Source organism: Leptonotus elevatus, chromosome 8, assembly GCF_054856555.1.
Source record: "Leptonotus elevatus isolate MCC_2025b chromosome 8, RoL_Lele_1.0, whole genome shotgun sequence".
Lineage (NCBI taxonomy): Eukaryota > Metazoa > Chordata > Actinopteri > Syngnathiformes > Syngnathidae > Leptonotus > Leptonotus elevatus.
The window spans coordinates 11591347-11614339 of record NC_141246.1 but is presented as its reverse complement, the minus strand read 5'-3'; the positions used below and the strand labels follow the sequence as shown (position 1 = coordinate 11614339).

Genomic DNA, 22993 nt, shown 5'->3' with positions numbered 1-22993 from the left:
AATGTAATTTAGTCCAACTGCAGGCAACAGGACATCCGGATTTCACGACAAAATGCGCTGGTCCTCATGAGAAATGTGGTCCTCATTTGAGGGAAAACAATACCGCTTTTGTCCATGTGGTGCCGCCGAAAAGCAACGAAAACTGAATCTCGCTTTGGATTGCTTTAAGACTTTTTTTCTTGCATTATTTTATTAGGCAGCTGTACCTAATGAAGTGTCAAGATAATGTAAAGCATAGAGGTAATAAGTGGAAACCACTGTGTCAGACATACACTCATCCTGATAAAACATGCAAGTCAGACTGTATATTGGCCCCTAAAACCACAAGGCACATTTATAGCCAGCACAAACACACACAAGGCCGTGAAGAGCAATGTGAATCATAACAAGCAGGATTTACACCTCGACATCACCGGCCCAAAAAAGGAAAAGTCCCTCGATGCGATGCGGTCATCTTCGTCACATTCGACCTGCTCTTGTCAGCGTTAGCCATCAACGCTGCTCCTGCTGGGGCTGTCCGCTGTAAGGAAGCTGTTCCTCATGACCAATTAGAAGAACAAGGGAGACTGGGGCCCCTGAGAGACACTGCTTTTGTCTTTTTGTGGAGACAAAGCACAGGATGCTCATCCTCACACTTGTTTACCAAGATTCACACTCACATTGGTTCACTTTTACTTGGCAGCAACACATCTTTGTATCCTCTCACTTTGTTTTTTTTGACACTATATTTTTTTTCCCCACATCCTTGGAAGCCCAGCTTATTTTAAAACATTTGCAGTTTTCTGTTTAAACTTCAACTTTTTGTGTCCCTTGAAAATGAAACTGAATCTACGTATCTCTACTGCCTCTTGTGTTCTCAGCATTAGGGTGCATGCACAGGTCAGAGTCAAAAGTGCAAGTGCAATATTTCAATATCTCCTTAATATAGACATACAAATACTTTTATTCAAATGTTTCCAACAGCACACTTTTCATATTGTTAGTTAGTTAGCAGAACTACACAATAACAAGGTAGAACAAAATAAATGTTGGCAAAGGTCATGGAAAAACTTTTGTCCCCAGGTGTTGGAAGTTGTTTTGTTTGATCCTGAAAAATAACAACATTATTTTGCTATCAGATGAGTTCCTTAGTTTCAGATTAAAAAAAGAAAAAAAAAGAGGTGCTCTACTATAAGTATTCAAAAAAGTAAGGCAAATCTAAAGATTTGATTTGAACTTTACAGGTTTTATTTCAGAGTGCAGTATATACATCTGCATCTAATACACCAGCTACACTAGCTTATTCCTCCTTGGCAGAAACAAATCCACCGGTGGCCATTTTATGTTGCCACTCACTAAGCCCGACTAACTAGAACTAGACTTTTCTGTCTCTACGGCGAAATTGCCACCATGCATGTCACATCACCTCCACGGGCCCTTTCTTTTTTCTTTTTTTCTTTTTTACCACTATGCTGAAATATAAAGTGCATTTTAAATATATTATTATTATTATTAATGAAACACATTTGTTAAATTTGTGCCCCCCAGAAAATTGGAGCATATAAACTTAAAACAAACAAGAATGAATAATTAGAAGCAACTTTGTTTGTTGCAATAACGGCATCAAGCCAACTCGATGACATCACCAAACTTACTTTTTGTGACACTTTTCCAGGATTTCTCTGCAGGCTCTTTGAGTGCACTTTTTTGTACTGTTAGGGAGTGGTTGGGCTGACGTTAAATATGGGATTGGTCATATCCGACTTTAATCATGGCAAATTGAAGCAACTGCTTTTATTCCCTTTAAATATGTCACGCTAGTTGCGCACTATAATCTGGACATTGCAGAAGCACATGAAATTGGCAAACATGCGCAGCGAGCCTTGATATGAAAATCTGCCAGCGTTTGCGCCACCTTGCAGATGTGCTGTCTACGAAAATAACGGCTGTTATGTAAATGCAAAAATTGTAGCAGATGTTTTGAGCATGTGAATTATGAGGCTTAATGTTCCAGCTTCTCATTTGCATTGTCTACTTTCCTGGTGTGTATTCAATCTTTTTGTTATTAATTAAATGTGTTTAAAACATTTTTTCTCATAAGAAAGTTGTATGCCAAACATAAAAAAAATGAAGGAATTTCACATAGCTGCTCTCAACAAAGGCACATTGGCAGTAAGCCAGTGTTTCTATTGTATCTATCATACACACCAATGCCAAGCCCACACCTCTTCCTCCCCCTTAGCCACCCCAGCAATAGTCTAAATGTCAGTGTTTTCTGGGCTCCTAATGTGTTCCTGAAATAGCAGCTCCATTGCTGAGACGCTGCGAAAAAGGCACGCTGGAGAAAAGGCGTAGTGAGTGTGACTCACAGCAGAGGCAGCAGAAACACCGCCATCCCAAAGCCAATTAAACATGCATGGGGGTGTATGTGACCTCAAAAAAATAAAATAAAATAAAAGCCAGAGGATTGATGTCGCCGTATCCCCGCACCCCTCCTGAACCCCCTCCCAATGTTTCACCAATTAGAGTGAATTATTCAGGGTGGGCCCTCACATACCTGTTAAGTGTTTTTCTTCCATGGGCACTCTGTTGGAAAATTGAGGTGAGGAGACAATGAGCGGTAAATGTGCACACACTGAGACAGACAGCGGTCCATGCAAGCAGATGAGGTGGCATTAGGAATAGCTGTGCATGCACGCAGAGCAGGGTGGCACACTCGGGTCAGGGCAGGGAAACCCGTGTGCATGTTGATGTGATTCTAGAAGTCAAAGGCCAGCCTGGCTATTCTGAAGCAGACTTGATGTGGCTACGCCGCTACGGTAAATACTAATTAGTTTTCGTCCACAGCTCGTCCCACCCATTCAGCAAAGGAATGACCGCAGTTGTGCATGCTACTGGATATGCATTCCTTGGATGTTAATGGTAAGCTAGTTCACGCTGGCTTGGCTGTATATGCTAATGTTTCCCAACCTTTATAGAGCCAAGTCAAGTGCAGTGCCAAATTCTCACCACACACTAGTCACAAAAAAATACAATAAAAGAGTGATGCTCATATTTACTAACTCATTGTGAAATCTAAGCCTGTGAAATTTAGCTTGAAGCTGATGTATTTGTGCAGAACCTAAAACTGATCTCAGTTTTTCTGGATCATGTCAAGTTTTTGAGCTATATAGATACCCGTTATCATAAAAAACAGGAGATAAATGTATATGTATTTAATAAACTAAGATTGAATAGTTGCAAGCTTTGAAAACTAAAAATACAGTATAAAACAAAAAACTATTTAAAACGGTTTGCCCATGGTTACAAGGTTAACGCTACTATGCTAGCTAGTCTACTGTGTCAATTGTGACTGTACATATAAGTTACCACGTAGCAGAGGAGTCCGATCAAAATCATGTATTCTTACCACAGTCTTACTACAGTTAATCAGTGTGATTTTGCTTATCTGGAGGGTAAACAGTGGAGAAAAAAAACTAGTGCAATTTTGGAATGAGCATGCCAATTTTTTGTTTTAATCAGCATCAAAAACACATCAAATTTTATTTTATTTTGTTCCCTACTGTTATTATTTTCATAATAAGTCAATTATTCTCAGTTCAAACAAATAAGAAGCTGAACTGTTTGTATTCACGTCTGAATTTCTGTTTTGGTTTGACGTAACAGATTCCAGTTCCACTCACAAATGGCGGAAAATATTCTCTGCATGCTTTTTAGTGCTTAGTGGCACGGATGAGGTAAATGGGATGGAAATCTTGAAATGCCACAGCATATATGAATGGGCTGATTTTGTGCACTGAATCAAATTCCAGTCCAGCCTTTAAATGTCATAGTTGCCTTAATTAACAGAGAACAATGTCATATTGGCCTACAATGGGGAGTGCTCGTTACGGTGCCATTCTTTTCACCAACACTGGACTCTGCTGCTTGTAGCCTTTTAACAAGTAGCTGGGAGAGGATCTTGTGCATTTGGGAGCACAATTCAATCTTTTTTTTCCCAGCCGAAAAAAAAATCTATCCATTTTTTTTTACATCGTTTTATCCTGTTCAGGGTTGTGACGACACCCTGAACTGGCCGCCAGTGAGTCGCGGTTCACATATTTAGACAGATGACCATTCAGGCTCCCATTCACACTCACTGAGTAGGACCTGAACCCACGCTGCCTGACCCGAGGTCAGACTACACCACCAGTGACTTCCAGACAAAATGCAAACATAAATATTATCAAAGAAAACACCACAGAAGTCTATAAACACTTTTTGTGAATATTATTCCAAATGTGTCCTATTATCATTATTACTGACTGTTTTACAGCACTTATCATACAGTTTTAAAAGCCTGTTTGTAAAAACATAATACAATTATCATTAACATTATCTCAAGCTGTTAATTGTACATCGTTATAGTTGATGTTGGAATGCACCTCGCAAATTACCTCAACTATCATTTTTTTGTCTCAATGAGAATTAGAGGAACAAACACAAACAAAATGTATATTAAATAATTATATACACTCAAGCCTCTGTGATTCTGTGTGGGTGTGTGTTTGTGTGTGTGTAAGTGTGAGCGGCGCCTGAGAAACATGTTACCTTGTAAGACATCCTGAATACTTTCCCTTGAAGGAAGGAAACAGAGAAACCGGGAAGATAACACAGCCAGGCAGCACTAAACGATCAGAGTGCTCCAACAGCGATATGACCCACATAGACCAGCACTCATTTAGCCAGCCTGTGACTGGCGGGAAGACAGACAGGAGAGGAGGTGACAGAGGGAGGGCGGCTGTTAGTGGCCCGCAATGACTTTAAAAGACAGCAAAAATGCATTTATTAAAAACAATCTTTTAATCGTTCATCTTCTCCTTCCCTCCTCATCATTGATTTATGTCCGTTAATTTTTCCATGAGGCATATCTGAAACTATGTTTCCGCCGAGTGACACATTTTAGTTCAAGACCAAATGGCTATATTGGCTTCCAACCATTCATCCATCTATCAATAAATAATAATAATTATATATATATATATATATATATATATATATATATATATATATATATATATATATATATATATATAATTATTTATTTAAAAAAACAATTTTTTTTTTGCCCATCTAATACATGATCTAAGTATTGTTTTTCTTCTTCAATTGCTCTATCATTACCTACTTAGAAAATATGATAACAATTGTGAAAGATAACTACATAATATTTGATTAGTTTTAGGTTACTTTCAGAGAGTACACGTCAGAATGTTACAAAGTTATAACTATCAGCTAGCAAGTTGTTAACATTTTTTTTTTTTACTGCGCTAAATAATTATATTGTATTGAGCTAAGTATTGTTATTAGTTAGCTAACTCGACTGTTGGCTAAGTAGTCAGCTAAATAGCTGACTATTTTAGTTATAGTGCACTGTTGTAGTTAGCAACGCTACTTAGCCAAGGCACATATACTTAAAACAGCCAAGTTTGGAGTATTGCCAGCGATGTAATTGCAAACAAAAGCATGTGAACATATTGTATGTATTCATTAGCTTTGAACAACCGTGCTATGCAAGTATGTGCTGCCTGCTGCAGATACATTGTTTTTGAAGTGATGGACCAAGTAAACAATATATCATTATTCCATAATGACGGTCAAGTTTGTTTATCTTTAAGTGAGTCTAGTTAGCAAATGACCTGCACAGGTGTTGTAGTGTTACATGCTGCTGCCTGTATGGTCCTGCCATGTAAATGACCATGGTATGATTCCTATCTGATGGGACAAGCCGAAAGCTGCAACAACAACCAGTTTCTGTATGAGCATTGGCTTAATGGCCTTTTTAGTATGCATCATGTTGTGCAGATGGAGTCAGAATTCAGTTTGTGCTCTGTTGGGATTGACACATTTTGAAGGCGCACTTAATGCAAACTGCACTAGTGGGCTTGGACAGATGAAGGGCCGGCATTTTGGATTAAACCAGACAAGCGGAAAGCAGCTACCAACAGCAGGTACAATAAGTTCCTATTGTTGTATCTCGAACAAGCGCAATCTTTGAAAATAGATGTGCCTTAGATGTTCTAAGCGCTATTTTTATTTGCTGCTGAAACAGTGAGAGATTTTTTTCTTCTTGGAGAAATCAACTCTTCATGCTTCAGTAATCTTCTACCCTCTTGCCCAGAGACGTAGCAATGCATCCACTACTTCCCTAGCTAACCTTAAAAAGTAAGGTAAGGTACCGTAGCTACCCTAAAGGCCCACTCAAAGTGCAGGCTCAAAACATTAGAATCTCCTGGGGAAAGTGCTGCAATATCTTACTCCGTAACTGCAACAAAAAGTCTTGCCTCGGAGTCAAGATGGTCCCAGATGAGCTTGTCCAACATCCAAATTATTCCTGAGAACCTCAACCGGTGTGACCAATACATGGCCTGGCTCTTTTTATACGGTATATATGTTAAAGGTGGAAGACAAGCCTGAGGCCACTGATGGGCCATAGCTCATTTTCCCCGGAGAAGAAAGAGCAGCAGCACAAATCATTCCTTCGTCTATTTTACTGGACTGCAGTTTTCATTGGACAGCTGCTTTGTTGCCTGCTTGGTCATAAATAAGCACCGATAATGGCGTAAATCATGATGCAATAAGATTCAGTTAGGAAAAACATAAGTTTGCAGGTTTAGGTGCAACATGTAGTACATAGGTTAGGTTACAATAATAAAACCTTTATTAGGCTCAAAATAGGGACTTGTTTAAATAAATAAAAAATATCTACCTACCTACCTACCTATCTGGAGGTTATACTTTTGTTTGATACGAAATTTGAACGAAGAAACCTAAATTTTGCTGAAAACAAACATCCAATTATCTTTAATCCTGCTTTTTACACCTACAGAAAGCGACAGTTGTAGGTTCTTTCTGCGGTAGTATTGATTCCTGGTGAAATAACCACTTTCATTTCACAGTGTATATTTTGGGGCACAATTGTTGATATATATTGTGAGATTATAAATGTATTAATTGGGAAAACAAGGGTTTTGTTTACTGCAAACACAGAGGAATCAGTATACTGTGTTTAACATTTTTGTGTCATCCTTTGTTCATGCTTTCGCTTAATATACAATATGTGTTTAAATGTTTTATTATTTCAAAAGTGTGTTTAAAGACCTTAGTACAAAAATATATATAGGGAGTGTTTAAAAGGCGTATTTCTATAATGTGGAGTTCATTTATTGCGGGGGTGGTTTGTAATGTTACCCCTGAGATGGAGGGGTATTACTGCAGTCAAATATTTCATCTACATACTTAAAAAAAAATCACAGCATGAGTGAATACGTTCAAGTGCACCGACAGTGTTTGCATTTCATCCAAATTTTCCATCTCAAGTATGAGAGGCGGAAGAAAAAGCCTCAAAGCTATGTCAGTAATTTATTTGTTGGCAAACAACTTTCACTGTTACAACAAATATTAGTTATGAGATCATTCAACTTGTAACCCATACAAAAAGAATAAATAATCAGCAATAATATCATAATAATCAACATGATCGTAATAATTTAAAATAAAAAACAAAAAAAAAGAACCACCCAGTGCCACTCTATTTACTCCTGCATAAAGTCAGCTCTTTTTCCTCCAAGCTTGTTTTTGCTTTCTTTCAACCGATAAACAGATAAATAAATAATTTCTCTCTCGGGGAACTTGGAAGGGGCTTGTGGGATATATGTGCAAGCTACTCTTAATACAATTTTGAAATTTCCCTCCTAAATAAGTAAACATTGGCTTTAACATTAGACAGTGCTGCAGTGTGCAGAGAGTTCTTTCAGTGCACATCGACGGCATAAATTTACAAATAAAATAAAAATCATAACATTTCTTTCTGGTTTTGACTTTTGAGAAGGATATTTGTTCCAAACATTTTTTTCTGCACAATGACATGTTGACCAGTACGGCTAGGTAATGTCAAACGCTAGAGTATTTGGCAATAAAAACGATATGCTTCATATATAAGTTACTCAAAAATACCTGGTGTGTTTTTCTCACCCAGGTACACCCCCCACCCCTTGTGCCTAAAGGAAGGAAATGTCTTATTAAATGAAAAAGAAAAACGTCAGCGGACCCACTTCCAGTAAAAGCGTTCCCATGGTAACCCCCTCCTATTTTCCCTTTTAACTACACAGTGTAAAATATATAGTAACAATTTGTAAAATGTGAGCATGGTGTCACTATAAAAGGACCAGAAAGAAGTGTGCGTAGGGTAAATGCATATTAGTCAGAGTGCGAAACTGTCTCGATGAAAGATTGTTCCTTATCCGCTCCGTCGTCCATCCGTGACCAGAACCAAAGGAGACAGTTGCCAACAGTTCCACAGACAACTGACAAATAAGAATTGGTCATATGCAACATTTGTCTCTGTATTCTATACAATACATAGAAATGATTGAATCACTTCATCATAATTCTTTGATAACTGAGAACTTTTACAGAAGAAAGGAGAATAAACAACCCACTCGACCCCCAACCCCCCTTTGTTTTTTGTTTTTTTAAACCTATCGTCTCTCGGATTTACAAGCTCTCATCTTTGTTATTAGCGAAATAAACAGCAGCCGCAATCACTAGAACTCGCAGGAAGGAACGTGACACCAGCCTGGACACGACTCCCGTTGAGCAGATATGAACAGGAAGAGAATTGAGAACATCAGAAAACATATGGATACAGTTTGGTTGCTATTTTTTTTATGTACTGTATGTCCCCCGCTCGATTGGCAGGTAGTGGAGCGAGGCCTTGCCCGAAACCAGTCCGACCACTCAAATATGACTCTTTTGAGCGAGAGTGACAGAGAGGTGCAAGGACGATTTCCTTCACCAGGAGGATGTGGGGGTGGTCAACCTCAGTGGAGACTATACGATATGCTGGAGGTCCACATTAGAGAACTTTCATGTAAGATTCCAATTAAACACATAGAATTACAGATCCCTCCCCACTCCTCTCCCTTCCAGGTTCTACTCTTGTTTGATATTCACAAAGTGTCACCCAGCGTCGCCCTGTGGTGACAATACATTCAGCCCCCATATTGTCCTGAACCGTACACGTTAAAAGCAGGACTCAGTCCAGGGGCGGACCTGTTCGGCCTGTCAGTCAACAACACACAAGTGGAAGGTTGTGAGAGTGGGCTCAAGGAGGGATAGGAGTCTCTTAGTGGGCTCTATAGACTGGTGACCAGGTGGGAGGGGTCCACAGGGGGCTCCTCTGGCGAAGAGTCGGACTCCTCCTTGCTGCCGGACACCATGTATCCATCGCTACCTCCACGGCCCATGTGGTAGTAGCTCTGCAGCTCGTGAAGGTGGTTCCGGGAACCCAGGTTCGGCATACTCTTGTAGTAGACGTCATCTAACTCGGGAGCTGTGGCGCTCTTACAGGGCTGCAGTTCGCCGGAGCTGTCTTCCTCGCCGTCTGTTAAACCGTTCATCTGGCCGTCCGGGAGGTCCGTGAGAACCGGCATGCTGGTGTACAGCGAGTCTCTGTGGTTGGGCGAGTGCGTGTGCTCTTCGGTATGCTCGTTGGTCAGCAGCGGGAAGAAGCTCTCGCTGGTCTCCTGCGGGATGCGGCGCGGCCTTGAGTAGTTGTGCGGGGGAGGCGGCGGCGGGTGGCTGTCGGGTGGAGGGGGGCGCGGAGGCAGGAGGGGAGCGTTGGATTCTTCTCGGATTATCTCCAGACCCAGGTTCTCCTCGTTGGGGAAGGCTGAAGGGTTGTCCAGCACCATGGGACCAACGTCCTCTTTACCGTTGCCCATGCAGCCACTGACCCCGCTGCTACTGGAGCTACTGCTGCCTCCTGCCATACTCCCTAAAGGAAAATATGCGTGCTTAGGATTCAACTCTTTGTAATCAAAAACACCTTTTGGCTCTGCTCCACGAGAGTATCTGTTTTCTATTCAAACATTTATAGCTACGTTCATTGTTGTATCAGTTGAGCATTTGTTGCAGTTGCAGTTCTTCAGTGCCAAATCAAAGTTAGGTGGAATTGATCATTTCATGAGCTAACCAATTACCGTATTTTCACGACCATAAGGCCCACCGTATATCTTCATCATGCCTGTCCTCAGCCAGGTCCGCCTTTCATGTATATAAGCAATGTGTCCACGGGAAATGCTTCCACACAGCCAGTCAAGCGAAGAGCTTACCAAAGTCGCATGACAAGGCGCACGGTCGATTTTTGAGAAAATGTACGACTTTAACGTGCGCCTAATGTTGTGAAAATACAGTGAGTCTTTCCGCATTTTCAGTGAGTACTTTATGACGCGAAGCCTTGAATAAATACACGGACGGAGCACTGGCTGAAACCGGTTTACGTCCATCGATCCGGGTCAGTACGACAGTCCCTGTTTTGAGCCTTGTCTCCATCCGGAGTGCCGGCAGATTTCGCCAGCCCCACTGTTTTGTCCCACATTTACAAAGGTCACATCCCATCTTTTTTTTTTTTGTAGTCCAGTCAGCAATCCAATTGTTTGGGTCATGTGTATGTCAGCCGCACAGTTGTCGTAGAGATTCATATTGACAAACCAATTTAATGGTTAAATTACTTCGTATTTACTTTCACATTCACAATTGCGTTCTCATTCTCGTCCACATCTAATTGCTAGCAGGCATGTTTTCATCATACCGGAACGAGAACTACTTCCTGTTTCCGTGTCTCGTTATCATGGGAAATGTAATGGACACTGGTCAGAGCCAATGCAAGCTGAGCTTTTCTGGCAGCATATTTCCAATGTAAAAATGCGTGAAAAGTGCTCGGTCAGGGATAGACAATTTGGGTCCTAGAGAGCCGCGGTCCTGCATGTTTTCGGTGTCTCCTTTTTTAGCGTTGTTGAACTGTCAACCAAGATAGCAATTAGTATTAGCTAAAGTAATAACACAACCACCCGTCACTTTTTTTTTTTTAATTGACTAGCGATTCAATTTGTTAGATGTACGTGGTGAGGAAAGATGATCTTCTAGGATCCAGGGTTCTTAGTTATGCTGTACATATCGTTCTTCGATAAAAACATTGCAAGATGAATTCAAAGTAAGAGTTCACCTCCGTTGGCCATGTTGCTGTTGACCAGTTTGTTCATCAAGTTGTGACTGCGCTCGCTGGTGACCCTCTCGTGGTTGTTGAGATATGAGGGGATGTAATTGGAGGTAAGCTCCTTCAAGATCTTTTTTTCCAGGGTAGTCTCTTTGTGGTTGCTATGGGTGCCGTAACCGCTGCTCCGGTCTAAAATTTGCACACAGTCACTCAAGTATTCGCTGCTGGCCATGCTGTAGTTGTTGCCGTGGTTACCATTAAGGGGGAGCGTGTCCATAACACTGGAGTCTCTTGCGTTGTTCAGGATGCCCTCTGAGGTACAAATGACAAAAAGTGAAATATAAAAAATGGATTAAAATCTTTTAATGAAGTAAGTGGATATCTCAGAGGAAACATGAATTATTGAAAACAATTAGTGTGTGATATCATAGAGTTTGCAGATAACTTAGAATTAACAAAAAGCAACGGTATTTTTTGTGTAGGACTAGAAATAGTTCAATTTTTCAATTATAGTCGTGACAAATGTGAATTCAACAGCAAAATAAGTCTAAGTAGCATTGAACTTAACTGAATTAGAAGTTAGTTTAAAGGAAAAAGCTATTGCATTTTCATTCAAACCACTCAAATGTCTTGAAATTAAATCTACAACATTCAGAAAATGCCTTAAAAGCATTTTTCCCAGTGAGCAAATGCAGAGATTGAGTATAAAATCAAATAAACCAATGAAACGATACTTTGCAAAGGCTGACAGCCAAAGCAAACTTCTTCTTGGCAGGAGAGAAACAAGTTTGCTTCAGAAGCGAGACATGAGAAAAGGAAGTCTGTGTTACTGAAGTATTAATTTAGCTCGTACTTGTGTCTCGGTAAGACGCTATTGGAGGCATGATGAGGGGAGAGAGAAAAGAGACATAGATGTGAGGTCAGACATCAGAACAACAGATGAACAGTAAGTAGAGGCATGATTAAAACACTTTGGTTTGGTACATTGTTAGCATATTGCTATAATTTACCTTATATATCAGACAGAATAAACATCATAAAATGTAGAGACAACATTCTACAACACATGCACATATCCAAAGTGAGTATGCGATGATGCTGCAAAATTGCATGGTGGCTCCCAAGTATAGTGAACGTGCCATGCAGTGTGTAACTATAGTGTAAAGCAATTCAGAACGTGAATGCCCTTTCACACTGCACTTAGCACAGCACAGCATGCCATCAACTAACCCATTCAATGCATATGTGCTGCCTTAGCGCAAGGCACTTACGCCCAAATTGAAAAAAAATCGAAATGCAGCAAGTGTTAAGACATCTCGATGCATCCAATAGGAGGGATGATGGAGGAGTGATTTCAGAGTGACAACAGCAAGATATTTGGGGGGAGATCAACAGCATGGAAGAGAAAATGAAAGAATCAATAATTAATGAGGTGTCTCAGTGTTGGAGCTTGGGGACACAAGACAGATGTCATGTCGTGATGAGGTAAAAAAGGCAATGCAGGGAGATCTCTACTACTTTGGTTGTACCAGGTTTAGTGAAAGTGGTAGAAATGTGTGATTTTTAGTTCCCTGCTCAGCCTGACGTTTACCGTGATGTGCTCCTAATGGGGTTTGAGTTTACCAATGTTATAAAATGTAATACAATAACTCAAACAAAATGAAAAAAGGTATTAGTTAACGAAATACATTACAAATAAAAATGCTTTAAAAAAAGAAACTAACAAAAAATATAAAATGTAAAAAAATATATAATAATAATAGTGAAAAATGTCTTCGTTTTTGTCTGCCAATAAATGTATATGAGCTTTCTGAGTTAATTAAAAAAAAAATATTTCGGTATTGTTGTACCGTACAGAATAAGGAAGGTCCAACAGTTGTTTGAGAATTATACTTTAATTAAGTTTACTTACATTTTTTTTAAACTAATACAAATTAAACCAAACCAAGACATTTTGGAAAAAATTAAAACTCATAAAAAAATAACAAACTTGCTCTAAATAGTTAAAATGAACAGAAGTTAAATGATCTATAATCCCCCAAAAATCCAAAACTATTATAACCCTGAGACACCCAGACCCCCCCCAACAGTTAGATCCATACCCTTCTTTTTCCTGCTTCTCATCTCCTCCTTGTCCTCCTCCCCATTATCAGCAAAGCCACGGCTTACTGACGAGCTTAGGTCTATTTTACGTCCAAATCATTGGGAAAAGGCACCATACTACTTCCTGCTTGGTCGCTTAGTAACCAGTGCCAAATTTGGGCTAGCTTGCGCTGTGCAGTGTGTAAGCTCCTTTGGTGATACAATAATTGGGTATTTTCACAAATAAATTAATTCATTACTAGATCTACTGTCTTGATGAGAAGGAAAAATCTCATCTTTGGAAATATTAATTTTAACGTGAGAGGAGAATATCACTGTCGCATTAAGCAAAAATAATGATGCACAGAGGAATTGCATAATGTTAGCTTAACTTGTGTTAGCCGACATCATGTTCTTTCCGACTGCAAAATACTTGAGAGTAAATGAGGAGCATTTGTTAACCAAATCCTCAGTCCAATAAAGACTAATCATTCATTTTTTTTGGACACGATTCCCAATGATGAATTAATAAATGATTGTGTCCATCCCTATTTCAGAGTGATTTCCCAATTATTTTACTCAGGAACCTTAACCACACCACAGAAGCCAACATCACAATAAAAATAATCATGCCAATGAAATTAAGCTACTTCTGCTAATGCACTGCATGCAACACATTAAGAATAGGAACATCAGGCACACCTTGGGTGTTGTACATGCCCACAGCAGGGTTGTTATAGACTGCAGAGTCCCCCAGGAGAGTGTTATAAGGATTGTTAGTGCCATGGGGACGAAGGAGAGCATTAGTTATAAGATGATTAGCCATGGTTCCTGGTACAGGCAGATAGAGAAAGGAAGGAAGGAGGGAAAAGCAATAGCCGAGTTAAGAGAAGAAAAAAAAAAAGGAGAGAAGCATTTGGAGATTGAAGGCCAGAGAGAGAATGTAGATGCGGTGCAGTGGGAGTAAGTACAGCAAGAGTCAGAAAAAGAGGAAGAGCGAGTGTGTGGAAGAAAGAGGGAGAGAAGAGGACAAGTGAATAAAACGAGCCAACACAATTTGAGGTGAAAGCAGCCACAGGTCATTGCGAGGGACGAGACACATATATTGCATTGCTAGGAAAACATTTGGCTAACCATTAATATCATTGCACAGCTTATGTATAATTGTGCTGTATATGCATTCAGTTGACGTGTCAATAATATGACCTGTAAACTGTATAATAATAAAAACAGTGAAAAATGTGTGGACACACTGAAACTAATTATTTGATGAATCAGCTTTTTCTATAATGAATGCATGGGTTGAAATTAAGTAATTCACCTTAAACTGATTCAGATGAATTTGTATTCAGTAGTGCATGTTATGGCATCCTCAGGCACGAAGGATGAACAGCTAAAATATAAATAAAAAAGCACTCTCCGCCCCTTATAGTGCCATACATACTGTACAGTATGTGCAACAAAGACGAGGAGGAGTAGATGGGTATGAAAATGGGGGGGTGCTAACACTTCCTTCACTAAGTGTGTGATAATTCAGACGCTGACACTCCGTGTCTGCTTTCGCATCAATATGTCATGCTAACAGCTTATTAGTGGCCCGGAGGAAAACGCGAGCCACACCTCAACTTTGAGACTGACAAATGGAAGTGCGAGTATATTTCACTCTTTGGATGACACCCACTTCCTTTGTAGCACTGCTTTGACCTTCACTGGAGGGGCGGCAATAGATATCACTGAATGCAGTGAACTATACTAGACGTATCTGTTACATGCTCGCACTGGACACTTCATTGGTTCGATCTGTACGATGCAGAGGTTCTATAAAAGAGAAGCACCAACGTCTGCCTCGACAATGTGTCCTACAGGATATCTGAAATGTTCTTATGCATGCCACAAGTGGTTAGAAAGCGTTATTCACGTTTGAGCAACCCTTAAGGGTATTCATGTCATTCCTTTCAACAAAAGTGAAAAAAGATGATAGCATTTTTGTTTTTGTTAAACTAGTATATAAATAATGTATTCCGTATAAACCATACAGAGCATTTAAGGATTAACTGATAGGCTCGGGAACAGGTGAGACCAATGAAGCTACTAATGAGGTACATCTTGGCTATTCTGATTGAAATGTTTACATGACCCTCATTCGGTGGTTCTTCTCCAATAACTCAAACTTCAAATTTAATTTTATTTTTTTTTAAAGATTATTATCTTTAGAAAGGAGTAAAACATGTAATATAAACTAGGAGTGTCAGTTGATAAATTACGGAAGCGTATTGCAGTCACTTGAAAAAAAAAACCTCCTGTTTTTCTGACTAATTTTTTTGGGGAGCTTTGTTTTTTTGAGTATTTTTCTTTTTTTTTCTGTTTTTCTGAATATTTTTTCTATTTTACTGAATATTTTTAAAACAGGCTATACAATTATTATTCAGAAAAAATGTTTATTCCAAAAAACAGAAAAAATAATTATAGTATTTTTATTTTTATTTTTTTACCTCTGAACTCCAAGTGACTTGTTAAATACTCGCTAATAGCGGAAACGGACACTTTCCTGCATACCTCCATATGCAATAAAATGGTCATGTTTACTTACTGGCTCTCAATAAAGGAATGAATGTGCATACTGTATTGTGGTGTGTTCTCTAATCTCTGAAGGAAAACCCCTTTAAAAAATATTATTCAGAAAAACAGAAAAAAAAATTACTAAGAAAAACAGGGAAAAAAAATTAAATAAAACTGAAAAAAGTTTTCATACTCTTGTTAACATAAAAGTGGATTTTTTAAAAACTAATAGAAATATGCCTGTATCTTTTAGTCATTTTAGAGTGCAGTCCTAGAATAAGTACTTATAAATTGTGATGGGAGATATTTCCAACAAAACGGTTTCATCAAATACTCAGATACAGTATGCACCCTACTGTTGAGATGAGCACAGTGTTACATTATGGGACGCATAGACTGCTACCACTTCACTAAATGACAGCTTATGATAGCTGAGCCTTCTGCTACCAATAAAGAGGATATGTTGACAGTGATGGGGATGCAAATGTGTGGTATCCCACGGTTACCTCTGTTAAGCGTGGCGGAGCTGTTTATGTCTCCCGTGATGAAAGACGACTCCTGTTTCCTCACGGTGTCATTCCACATTCGCCTGATTCGGCTCTACGCACAGACAGGGGGGTGAAGAAAAAAAAAGGAGAAACCATGATAAGTGAGGGAGGACGAAGAGTAAGGGAGAAACCGTGGTGAGTCAAGGTAAAAAAATTTGAGCAAAAAACAAAACGAAAAAAAAAATATGAAAGGGTGTGATGTTCAAAAAAATGGGCAATTAGCATTGAAAGGGAGGCCAAAAAGGCAAAACAACAAGCAGCAAAAGGATAATAAGTTTGGGGGGGGGGGGCTATCCACCCCTCTATTCCATTTACACTTCAAAACAGTTTGCCAGCATCTACTGTATGGGCACAGCTGTGAGTCAAGGCTGAGGCTAGCTCCACTTTCAACTCCAAATGTTGCATGTACTTAGCTAAAATGAGTTCAATGCGCCAAATTGGATCTACAGTTGAAAGTGAAACGTAATAGCCCAAACCCCTGTCAGCGTGCAGCTGTCTCACCTGAGATTCTGCTGTGCTGTAGCGTCCAGGTGTGCAGGCAGGTAAGCTCACCTGTGAGCCTGTAGAATAGCGGCCGGGTGTCCGAGAGGTGGTGGTCTTGGAGGAAGAGATGGAGGTCTCCACGCTTTTGCCGCTACAGCAGTGAGTACGCAGACACTTGCCATACTCTTTGCGCACCTACAAACCGGGACAGATAGAGATTGTTAATGGGATCGTTTTTGATTGGAATAATAATTAAGTCACTTTCGTTCATTAACAATTTACTAAACAACTAAACGATGTTGATAAAAGTCTGGGTGGAAACTGACACAGATCATCACAATTGCTAAATTTAGACCTTTTTTTAAACTCTAGAATTTGTTGAAAAAATCATTTGAGCCCCCAAAGGCTATTTAATGAAAAAGTAAGCATCTGTCAGTCGCGCCAAGTAAGCTTTTCAGATGACGAACAAAAGGCTGACACAGTCCTTTTGCAACTAAATCACTACGGCAAACAAAATTACTAATCTGCTGGATATGGTGGGCCACTGCCGACCGTTCCCCGTGCAATTGTGTTCGTTACAATTATGATTTGCATTGGTTTATCGCCAATCATAGCAAGCTACAGAATATATTCAGAATACTCATGTCAGATTTATTCCTAACCAAGAAAGTGCAACTGCCTATAAAAACCAAAAGAGAAGAACAAACACTGGACACAAGGTTTTGAGAATTTTGCTGAACTATTGTATATATATATGTATATACTGTATACATATATATACTGTATACATATATATATATACTGTATACATATATATATATATATATACTGTATACATATATATATACACATATATATATATACGTGCGAGAGAGAGAGAGAGAGAGAGAGAGAGAGAGAGAGAGAGAGAGAGAGAGAGAGAGAGAGAGAGAGAGAGAGAGAGAGAGAGAGAGAGAATGCGAGGCGGACACTCACTCCCCGCATTCGTTGTTTAATTTAAACAGACGCTTGCGTCACCACAACATCCTATTTCGCCTATATTCTTTTGGCCGAATATTTCCGGTGGCCGAATAGTCGTTGCATCACTATATATATTTGTTTAGATTGTCAATAATTATTTCAAATGCAACCATAGAAAGGTTGTCAAAACTGTAATACTAAATGAGTTGCATTTCGTTGCCACTCACTAATAAAGTTAAATGTCAGTGTCTTTTCATTGGACTACTGACTTAATTGTTTTTCACATTTAGCATGTGACTCAAAACATTGAAATGAGAGCAATGATGATGATGTGTCAAATCGGTAAAATTACCGAATGAACTGAGCTCTCCAGAAAAAATAAATAAATAAATAAAATGAATGGAAATGACATTACAGTAATCCATTCCAGCATCTCAAAAAACAACAAATATTTCCATAATGAGTTTTTAAAAACAAAAATAGCACTCTATAATATTGCGCTTTATAAAAACATACAGTAAGGAAATACTTAAACAGAATGTGCAAATTAATTTGCCAACAATCTTTGCTTTAATTCAATGAAGGATAAAGCATATATGCCGATGAGTATTGTTACATTATCTGTCTACATGGGTTGCTTCACGTTTGTGTTCAAGTATCTGTTGATTAAAGGGATATAACGCCACCAATGCTATTCATTAGCCCGTCAATTCTGTTTTGCATTGCTTGTTAGCATTAGTCAAGTCAAGTCACACTGATTAGCAGTGAGGAAAATCAATTGAAAAACGATCAATTTGATCTTTCACTTGACCTCATAGCTTGTGTAAAACTTGTCTGAAAGCTTGAAGATTAATTGACAATTGTAGGCTGAGCATTTATGTGACTCTGCCATCTGGAGGTCTATTTAATTTCTTCAAACACATTTTTTTCACATTTTGACATCAAATAAAAGATACATTTAGTAGAACACTGGCTGACAAATGCGCCTCGTGGCGCACTGACAAGAAACCTATACAGACCGAAGTGGACTGCGGCCACATCCTGTGTCTTCACGCAGCTCCGATGGGCCAATAACGTTGGCTTAATTTGATATATTACCCTGTGAACTGCTTTTCTTGCTGAGGTTTCTTGAACAAACATCGACTCCACCACAATGTCGGCGTTAAAGGATTAACTTTTAACTTTCCCCATTAACACAGACCCAACTTTATTACTGCATTTGCAATGGCCATATTCCTCCAGGAGTCATATGATGCACTTGTACACACAAAACATCTGCATTTAGATCCTAATCAACTTAGAACAAATAGCAGTGTAATTGCTTTTTAACAAGCTTGTTGGATTGGCAGCTGTGTTTTGCCGCGTGCTCTGTTTGAACAGCTGTGTGCTGAGCCACTCCGTGCATCTTGGGAGAAACCATGTTGGGCTGCAGCCAAAGAAAACCTCAGCACCGTTCTAAGGACATCTCTCTAGGCACCTGATCTGATGGCCTAACACATACCTTAAGTAGATCTCGGACACACACATGCACATTCACACACACGGAAAAACCCAAAACCCTCTATGGAACTGACGCCACGGAGTGTGTTGAGTATTTGATCAAATGTATCGCCATATCTTTCTCCTCTTCTATTCTCCCAGGCAACGACAGAGTGTGGGAGGCTGTGGAAATATGATGGGATGTGTAGGCTCCTCCTGGAAACCGCATGTAAATCACGTTTGGAAGGAAAATAAGCCAGTATATTAAGGCTCCAGCTGTTTATTCTAATAATTGATTCATCTGTTGATTATTTTGCCAACTAATCGATGAATCAGATGAAACATGTTTTAATTTTCATCCCTTCATTCAAAAAAACGGACATTTCCAATTGGCAGTGAGGAAAATGCACTAATGTTTAATCGTGATTAAATTACGAGTTTGGTCCGTACCACCCGTCAGAAAATTTGTAAAAAGTTCATTAGTGTTTTCCAAAGTAAAAGCAGATGTTTGCCAATGACTTATTTGAAAAACACAAACATAATCAATATGTTCCAGAACACCTGTGACCCTAGAAAGGACAAGCGGTCCAGAGAATGGATGGCTGCACAAACATAATCAGTCTGCTTTCATGGAGGACGACAGAAATCGGAGAATATTTACTGTTACTATGTACTCAGATGCTGAAATTCGGATGACAATTTTAAGCGTAGCCAGGTGACATTATGGATGAGATAAATTAGTGAGCATATACATAGACATAAGATCATCCCAACCCAATATAAACGTAAGGGGTTAGACATTGTGACTGCATGAGGAGCTATGTTGCTGATCTAATTTAAAACTAAATATACAGTTATTAATCCATGCTGTTCATATTATATGTACAATACAATCAGGCACAAATGTTGTACAAGGTAATTCTATCGATACAAACTCTATTGATGAATTTACATTATACAGTGGAAGTTAAATGACAACAACACTGTGAATAGCGGCTAATTATTAAATTTTAATTCATAAGTTATAATTTTTTTTAAATTAATTTAAATAGTAATAGTAATAGTTACATATATTAGATGAAAAATACACACATATTAGATGTATGTAAATACAAAAAGGCAAATAATTCAAAATATTACACAAAAATACGAATCGGTCAAAAAGACTGACAAAAATATGAGAAACAAAATCAGACAAACATATGCAATATTATATGCTACAAAAATATTGGCAAAAATACTAAAATATTGCACAAAATATTCACTGAAAATAAACACAGTAGAAAAAAATAAATTATAATGAATAAAAAAAAAAGTATTTTTCACAAAAACTCCTAAATTGTTTCAAACATTGATTGAAAAACATTTCCTTGTCAGCAGAAAAGTTCCTGCTTATTTTTTTGCGCCGAGTGCCAGGTGTCGTTTGGATAGTATCCATTTCCTTCGCCGAACCGAAAGTAAACAAAAAGAGGAATTGTGGGATATATCGTGCTAACCAGCGACGAAAACGGCAACTTTGATGGTGCCGTTAACAAACAGCGTGACTACCCGTGTTTTGAACAACGCATCATTTACGGCTGGTTAGTTAACGGCGGGTTAAGAAATTAACCGCCGGTTAGGGATTAAACAGTGGTTAAAATAACCGAGAATTGAACAACTGGCCCCTGAAAGATTACCAACCAGATATTAAGTACGTAATTTGGACTTTCTGATCGCTATGGTCAGTCCTTTCTCTTTCTCTTCTCCATGTTACTCACCTTCTTCTGGAGAATGCAGTGGAAGATGAAGATGAACATGCCCTGCAGCGAATTGAAGATGGTGAAAAGGTAAGCCATGATGACAGTGCTTTCGTTGATGTACATCAGACCAAAAGCCCAGGTGAGGCCCAACAGACACAGCAGGGCTATGGCCCCGATCACCCAAGACCTGCAGGAAAGGGAACATCTAAGAGAAAAGCTTTTCTCCTTGTGTTGCACTCAACATACTACAATCTTTGAAAATAATGATTATTCTCCTAATGTGTCAGGTATAAAGGTCAGTAGAAGCCATGGATAATGGACACCTACTGCAGACAGAGTCCTTTTCAGTTTGCGCTACGCTAACCTTATCTCTTGCCCTCGATCAGAAATGCTCTTCAGCCTACTGTGATGCATGTGCTACCATAAAGGATGAGAAAGGGGTTAGGGAGGGTTCACCTAAATCCCTGACAAAGTTGGTTGGAGAAAACCAAGGGAGGTGTTCCTTAAGAGTTTCAAACTCTAACAGGAGGCATCAAACACCAACGACGTGGAGAAAGGTAGGAGAGGCCATGACCCGGCTGATAGCAGCGTTATCGAGAAGATTTCTTCCAAATCCTGAAGTCTTTTATGGGATCAAATCTTATAGACGTTTTCAAGTTCAAGTTCAACTAAATCTTTATTCGATCCATTTTCTATACCACACTTCGTCATCAGGATTCCTGGGACATATCCTAGCTAACTTAAGACGTGGTGTGCTAACCACATTTTCACCGTGCTGTGCTTTATTATATAAACCGTATTCCAGCAGTCTTATCAATTAAACAATATTCACAACAACAAGAAAAGGCAGAACAAACAAAGAGGATAAATGTTAATGTGGTCTTGATTTGACTTTGCATGTGGTGCATATTTATTTATTGATTTACTTTTAAGCTTAAAATGGTCTGTTCCAAATTTAGCTCTATCCCTTCTTACGTCCTCCTGTTCATTTTTCCCTTCTATGCAGACATATGGAGGCCAGCCTGGGAAAGCTCACGCTATTTATTTTCTGAACGGTACAGATTTCCTTTTACTTTTCCGCTCACAAGGTTGCCGCATTCTTACAGAGCCAAATGTTACTTTGCAGTTTGGTGTGCTTAGCCTGCTGTAAATTCCGCTCTATTCTACTATGCAAATGTACAGTATTGACATGGTAATTTAGCAAATTGGGACTCTCTCAGTTCACTTTCCATACATGACAGACTTTTGTGAGATTTTTGCTTTAAATAGTCTCACTCCAAACTTGGCAAACTTTTTCGACATGCCCTTCAGCTAGTCAAACAGTTTAAATAATTGAAAATCCTGCCAGTTGCTACCTTGCAAAAATCCAGTATGCCTCCACTGCATACTGTGACTATGTTTATTTACATGCAGTCAATATTTGGGTTAAGGTAAAAAAATAATAATAAATCTGAAATTATCGGGATAACCCATTTACATGCATGAGCAGATAGAGTTACTCACATATATATATTTATATACATATTCTGAGCTAAAATGCGACACATGGATAAAGTCATCTATGCCAATAGACGCCATTTTCACTTTTCGGTCAAATATTTCGGCCAAATATTTTCGGTGGCTGAAAATTCGGTGCATCCCTAAGAAATATGATCCTGGCAAATTGTGACCTGACACCAGCGAGTGTATTATACACAATGCGGCATTTTCGCCGTAATAACGTGAAAACGCTGCAGAGAAATCAATGTATTGAAGTTAGGCTTGTTTAAAAGCGAGTGGCAACATAAGATGGCCACCGCGCTTACTAATAGTTCAGTTGAAGTTTCCTCCAGAGCATCCACAGAACACAAACCAAAGTTTCGTTCAAAGGAGGTACCCTGATATGCATTATATGACCAACACTTTCAGGATTTTGTGCGTGTTTATTTTTTCAAAAGGATTATTGTTGACTGCATATAAACGTAGTCTGTGAGCGTGTCAAAAAAGTGTGGGCCAAATAACAACAGGCGTGAGGATTCAGTGGGCAAAAGGTTGGGGGACTTTGCAGCCATAAAAAAAAAAAGTGGCATTTCCCCACGAAAGGTCACAGTTTCTGGTCCGCTTCAACTTCAATAATGGCCTCTGAT

At 39.1% G+C, this 22993-nt stretch overlaps 1 protein-coding gene across 11 annotated transcripts in view; it reads right to left on the bottom strand.

Moving 5' to 3' along the window:
* Positions 1–7367: 7367 nt before the first annotated feature.
* The window catches only part of adgrl3.1 (adhesion G protein-coupled receptor L3.1), a 175540-nt gene continuing 159914 nt past the window's right edge, over positions 7368–22993 (bottom strand). For 2 of the 11 annotated variants that reach the window (XM_086083280.1, XM_086083279.1), the window contains 7 exons: positions 20886–21054; positions 16708–16884; positions 16165–16258; positions 13802–13930; positions 11871–11888; positions 11027–11329; positions 7368–9796 (listed from right to left, as the gene is read on the bottom strand). In XM_086083280.1, coding sequence (XP_085939406.1) covers positions 9156–9796; positions 11027–11329; positions 11871–11888; positions 13802–13930; positions 16165–16258; positions 16708–16884; positions 20886–21054 — 1531 coding nt within the window. In that variant the 3' untranslated portion in view covers positions 7368–9155. The remainder of the gene's footprint in view (positions 9797–11026; positions 11330–11870; positions 11889–13801; positions 13931–16164; positions 16259–16707; positions 16885–20885; positions 21055–22993) is intronic. The other 9 variants (XM_086083290.1, XM_086083288.1, XM_086083282.1 and 6 more) reach the window with 8 other exon arrangements.